At 53.2% G+C, this 6,000-nt stretch overlaps 1 protein-coding gene across 8 annotated transcripts in view; it reads right to left on the bottom strand.

Moving 5' to 3' along the window:
• The window catches only part of tns1b (tensin 1b), a 392,135-nt gene that overhangs the window by 181,957 nt on the left and 204,178 nt on the right, over positions 1–6,000 (bottom strand). For all 8 annotated transcript variants that reach the window (XM_063051466.1, XM_063051470.1, XM_063051471.1 and 5 more), the window contains 2 exons: positions 5,273–5,402; positions 2,569–2,634 (listed from right to left, as the gene is read on the bottom strand). In XM_063051466.1, the coding sequence (XP_062907536.1) occupies positions 2,569–2,634; positions 5,273–5,402 (196 nt within the window). The remainder of the gene's footprint in view (positions 1–2,568; positions 2,635–5,272; positions 5,403–6,000) is intronic.

The raw sequence follows: 6,000 nt of genomic DNA on the forward strand, positions 1-6,000 counted from the left end.
AGTGAGGGTCAGTGTGTGTGTGGGACCGTCCCCCAGTGAGGGTCAGTGTGTGTGGGACTGTCCCCCAGTGAGGGTCAGTGTGTGTGTGTGGGACCGTCCCCCAGTGAGGGTCAGTGTGTGTGTGGGACCATCCCCCAGTGAGGGTCAGTGTGTGTGTGGGACTGACCCCAGTGAGGGTCAGTGTGTGTGTGGGACTGTCCCCCAGTGAGGGTCAGTGTGTGTGTGTGTGGGACCGTCCCCCAGTGAGGGTCAGTGTGTGTGTGGGACTGACCCCAGTGAGGGTCAGTGTGTGTGTGGGACCGTCCCCCAGTGAGGGTCAGTGTGTGTGTGTGTGGGACCGTCCCCCAGTGAGGGTCAGTGTGTGTGTGGGACTGACCCCAGTGAGGGTCAGTGTATGTGTGGGTCCGTCTCCCAGTGAGGGTCAGTGTGTGTGTGGGACTGTCTCCCAGTGAGTGTCAGTGTGTGTGTGTGGGACCGTCCCCCAGTGAGGGTCAGTGTGTGTGTGGGACTGACCCCAGTGAGGGTCAGTGTGTGTGTGGGACTGTCCCCCAGTGAGGGTCAGTGTGTGTGTGTGTGGGACCGTCCCCCAGTGAGGGTCAGTGTGTGTGTGTTACTGACCCCAGTGAGGGTCAGTGTATGTGTGGGTCCGTCTCCCAGTGAGGGTCAGTGTGTGTGTGGGACCGTCCCCCAGTGAGGGTCAGTGTGTGTGTGGGACCGTCCCCCCGTGAGGGTCAGTGTGTGTGTGGGACTGACCCCAGTGAGGGTCAGTGTATGTGTGGGTCCGTCTCCCAGTGAGGGTCAGTGTGTGTGTGGGACCGTCCCCCAGTGAGGGTCAGTGTGTGTGTGGGACCGTCCCCCCGTGAGGGTCAGTGTGTGTGTGGAACCGTCCCCCAGTGAGGGTCAGTGTGTGTGTGTGTGACCGTCCCCCAGTGAGGGTCAGTGTGTGTGTGGGACCCTCCCCCAGTGAGGGTCAGTGTGTGTGTGGGACTGTCCCCCAGTGAGAATCAGTGTGTGGGTGGGACCTTCCCCCAGTGAGGGTCAGTGTGTGTGTGGGACCTTCCCCCAGTGAGGGTCAGTGTGTGTGTGTGGGACTGTCGCACAGTGAGGGTCAGTGTGTGTGTGGGACTGTCCCCCAGTGAGGGTCAGTGTGTGTGTGTGTGGGACTGTCGCACAGTGAGGGTCAGTGTGTGTGTGTGGGACTGTCGCACAGCAAGGGTCAGTGTGTGTGTGGGACTGTCCCCCAGTGAGGGTCAGTGTGTGTGTGTGACCGTCCCCCAGTGAGGGTCAGTGTGTGTGTGGGACCCTCCCCCAGTGAGGGTCAGTGTGTGTGTGGGACTGTCCCCCAGTGAGGGTCAGTGGTGTGGGACCGTCCCCCCGTGAGGGTCAGTGTGTGTGTGGAACCGTCCCCCAGTGAGGGTCAGTGTGTGTGTGGGACTGTCCCCCAGTGAGGGTCAGTGTGTGTGTGGAACCGTCCCCCAGTGAGGGTCAGTGTGTGTGTGGGACTGTCCCCCAGTGAGGGTCAGTGGTGTGGGACGGTCCTCCAGTGAGGGTCAGTGTGTGTGTGGGACTGTCCCACAGTGAGGGTCAGTGTGTGGGTGGGACCTTCCCCCAGTGAGGGTCAGTGTGTGCGTGGGACTGTCCCACAGTGAGGGTCAGTGTGTGGGTGGGACCTTCCCCCAGTGAGGGTCAGTGTGTGTGTGGGACCTTCCCCCAGTGAGGGTCAGTGTGTGTGTGTGGGACTGTCGCACAGTGAGGGTCAGTGTGTGTGTGGGACTGTCCTCCAGTGAGGGTCAGTGTCTGTGTGGGACCTCCAAGAATAATTTCAATAAGATTAAAGGAATGCTGAGAAAATTTACAAGGATATTGCCGGGACTGGAGTTATAGGGAAATGTTGAATCGGTTTGGACTTTTTTCCCTGGAGCGTAGGGGAATGAGGGGAGATTTGATAGAGGTATACAAAATTATGAGGGGTATAAATAGGCTTTTTACACCGAGGTTGGATGAAACAAGAACTAGAGGTAAAATATTTAAAGGGACCCTGAAAGGAAATTTCTTTACTCAAGAGAGTGCTGAGAGTGGAACGAACTATCCGCAGAAGTGATCGATGTGGGTTTGATTTTGACATTGTAGAGAAGTTTAGATAAGTACGTCGATGGGAGGAGTATGGAGGACAGGTTCAGGGACAGGTTGATGGGACTAGGCAGAATAATGGTTTGGTACATACCAGATGGGCCGAATGGCCTGTTTCTGAGCTGCGGTGCTCTTTGACTCAATGACTCTATCAGGAATGATACAGAAAGAGGAGATCGAGGGGGTGGGGCAAGTGTTGGAGCAGGCGATACAGAGGGAAGGTGATTGGCTAAAGAAAGCAGAGGAAGATGAGGGGGCCCTTTCTCCCACACCGAGGGAAGGGTAGGGGTGTAGAGTTGAGAAGGGTGTGTGAGGAGAGAGGGCAGGGAGTGGGAGTGACTGTATCATTCTCACGCCGAGCTAGTCCAGACCCAATGGACTGAGTGGTGACCACAGCAGGATTCCTCGCTGCACAGGTGTCCGTCGTTGAAATCTTACCTTGTATCTTTTCCGGACCAAAGGAGAAGATGAATTCGACCTTGGAGTTTTCGGCAAATCTGTCATCTTCAGAAAAGAAATACAGAAAAAACTTACAAGGATGTTGCCCAGTTTCGGGGGGCCCGGGTACCAAAGAGAGGTGGTGTAGACAAGAAGTCACAACACGCTGGAGGAACTCAGCAGGTCAGGCAGCATCCGTGGAAACAAACAGTGAATGTTTCGGGCCGGAACCCTTCGTCAGGACTGTAGAGGGAAGGGGCAGAGACCCTATAAAGAAGGTGGGGGGAGGGTGGGAAGGAGAAGGCTGGTAGGTTCCAGGTGAAAAACCAGTCAGGGGAAAGATAAAGAGGTGGAAGAGGGGAAGCAGGGAGGTGATAGGCAGGAAAGGTGAAGAAAGAATAGGGGAAAACACAATGGGTAGTAGAAGGAGGCGGAACCATGAGGGAGGTGATAGGCAGCTGGGGGAGGGGGCAGAGTGACATAGGGCAGCAGTCAATGAAACGGAGGTACCTGGGATCCACGCTGGGCCCGAACTGGGAGGCCTGGTCCTGACCCAGACCCGCTACCACAGCCACGTCTCCTTCCTGGGAATGTGTCTCCGCCGCCATCTGTTACCGCAGGGATTCCAGCTCCGGTTCCAGGCCTCCCAGTTCGGGCCCAGCGTGGATCCCAGGTACCTTCGTTTCATTGACCGCTGCCCTATGTCACTCTGCCCCCTCCCCCAGCTGCCTATCACCTCCCTCATGGTTCCGCCTCCTTCTACTACCCATTGTGTTTTCCCCTATTCCCTCTTCACCTTTCCTGCCTATCACCTCCCTGCCTCCCCTCCCCCACCCCTTTATCTTTCCCCTTACTGGTTTTTCACCTGGAACCTACCAGCCTTCTCCTTCCCACCCTCCCCCCACCTTCTTTATAGGGCCTCTGCCCCTTCCCTCTACAGTCCTGATGAAGGGGTCCGGCCCGAAACGTCGACTCATCATTTCCACGGATGCTGCCCAACCTGCTGAGTTCCTCTAGCGTGTTGTGAGCGTTGCTTTGACCCCAGCATCTGCAGAGTATTTTGTGTAGACAAGAAGTTTATTCTCTGGAATGTAGGAGATCGAGTGGGGAGCTGATAGAGGTAGACAAGGGCATAGACAGTGTGAAAGCAGATCGTCTTTTTCCCTGCAGGGGGCTGCTGAAAACATGAGGCCATAGGTTTACAGTCAGAGGCAAGGGGGACACCAGGAGCAGCTTGTTCACACAGAGGATGATAGAGGTTTGGAACAGGTTGCCAGAAATAGAGGTTAAGGTGGGCGTGTTGGAAAGTTGAAAGGCAGGTTGAAAAGTACGTGGATAGGACAGGTTTAGAGGGCTATGGGTCAAACACGAGCAGACTGCTGGGCAACATAAGATGGAATGGACGAATGGATGCAATGGGCTGAGGGGCCTGCTTCTATGCCGTGGGGCTCCACGACAGGAGAGAGAGGGATGGTTATTCTGCAGCAACAGTGAGTGCTGGGAGTGTCCCGAGGAGTTAACTTGGAGTGTGAGAGTGCCGGACTGACAGGAACTTGGGCTGACTTCTTTAACACAAGGGCTCTGTCCTGGCAACCTCTCCCTCCTGCTGGTGGGGAAGGGAGGAATGGGGTTGGCAACATCCTTCAGGGTGGGAGTTTCAGGGGGCAGCTGCCGCTCAATCCAGAAAAGTGTGAAGTGATTCATTGTGGAAGGTCGGATTTGAAGGCAGAAGTACAGGGTTAATGCTGGATTCCTAGCAGTGTGGAGGAACAGAGGGACCTTGGGGTCCACATCTGTAGATCCTTCAAAGATGCTACGCAAGTTTATAGGATGGTCAAGAAGGCATATGGTGTGTTAGCCTTCATTAATCAGGAGATTTAGTTCAAGAGCCACAAGGTAATGTTGGAGCTGCATAAAAACTGGTTCGACCTCACTTGGAGAATTGTGTTCAGTTCTGGTCACCTCATTATTGGAAGGATGTGGAAGCTTTCGAGAGGGTGCAGAGGAGATTTACCAGGATGCTGCCAGGATTAGAGAGCATGTCGTATGGGGATAGGTTGAGTGAACTAGGGCTTTTCTCTTTGACACGAAGGAGGATGAGAGGTGACTTGATAGAGGTGTACAAAACGATAAGAGACTTAGATAGAGGGGGGAGCCAGAGACTTTTTTCCTGGGGGGAAATGGCCACTACAATGGGGTGTAATTTCATGGTGATGGGAGGAAAGTACAGGGTGTATGTTAGAGATAGTTTTTTTACTCAGAGCGGTGGGTGTGTGGAACGCAGTGGTAGACAGTTACGTTAGAGACATATAAAATAGACACATGGATGAAATGAAAATGGGCAACTACATGAAAGGAAAAGGTTAAATTGATGTTAGAGTGGTTTTAAATGCTCCATTCCTGTCACTGTCTGTAAGGAGTTTGTACATTCGCCCCGTGAGTATATGGGTTTCCTCCGGGTGCTCTGGCTTCCTCCCACACTCCAAAGTGTATGGGTAGGGGTTAGTGAGTTGTGGACATGTATGTTGTCAGCAGAAGTGTGGCAACACTGGAAGGCAGCCCCCAGCACATCCGTGTACCGTGTACCGTGTACCGTGTACCGTGTACCGTGTTGATGCAAACCAGGCACTTCACTGAACGTTCCGATGTACACGTGACAAATAAAGCTCATCTTTAAAAATAACACCTCCCTTATTGGTCTCACCTTTAAAGGCAGCATCGAGGTCCTCTTTGCCAAACACTACTCCAAGCTCATGGATGGCACACGTGTGGAACTGCACACGGAACACAATTTCACGGGCAGGGCTTTGGTATCTCTTGTGATAACACTTCAGCTGCAGAGAGCAGAAACACAGTGAGACAGTGACCCCTCTGACCTGCAGATCACGGCAGGTATGAACCAGGATCAGGGTCAGGGTCAGGGTCAGGATCAGGATCAGGATCGGGATCAGGATTAGGATCAGGAACATGAACAGGAACATGAACAGGAACAGGAACAGGAACAGAATCAGGAACAGAATCAGGATCAGGATCAGGATCAGGATCAGGATCAGGATAAGGAACAGGATCAGGAACAGGATCAGGATCAGGATCAGGATCAGGAACAGGGTAGAATTAGGTTTATTATCACCAACATATGTTATGATTTTTTTGGGGGTTTTTTCCAGCAGTACATGGCCATACATCAACAATTAAGAGGTTATAACAAGAAATATATTGAAATAAATAAATACATGGTGCGAAAAGAGAGCAAAAATAGTGAGGAAGTGTTCATGGGCTCATCACCATTCAGGAAGCTGATGGCGGAGGGGAAGAATCTGCCCCTGAAACTTCGAGTGTGTGTCTTCAGGCTCCTGTAATTTGTGTTTGATGGTGGTGATGAGCAGAGGGCACGTTCTGGGTGATGAGAGTGCTCACTGATGGACCGGCTCT

The sequence above is a fragment of the Mobula hypostoma genome, chromosome 6, assembly GCF_963921235.1.
Source record: "Mobula hypostoma chromosome 6, sMobHyp1.1, whole genome shotgun sequence".
Taxonomy (NCBI): Eukaryota; Metazoa; Chordata; class Chondrichthyes; order Myliobatiformes; family Myliobatidae; genus Mobula; species Mobula hypostoma.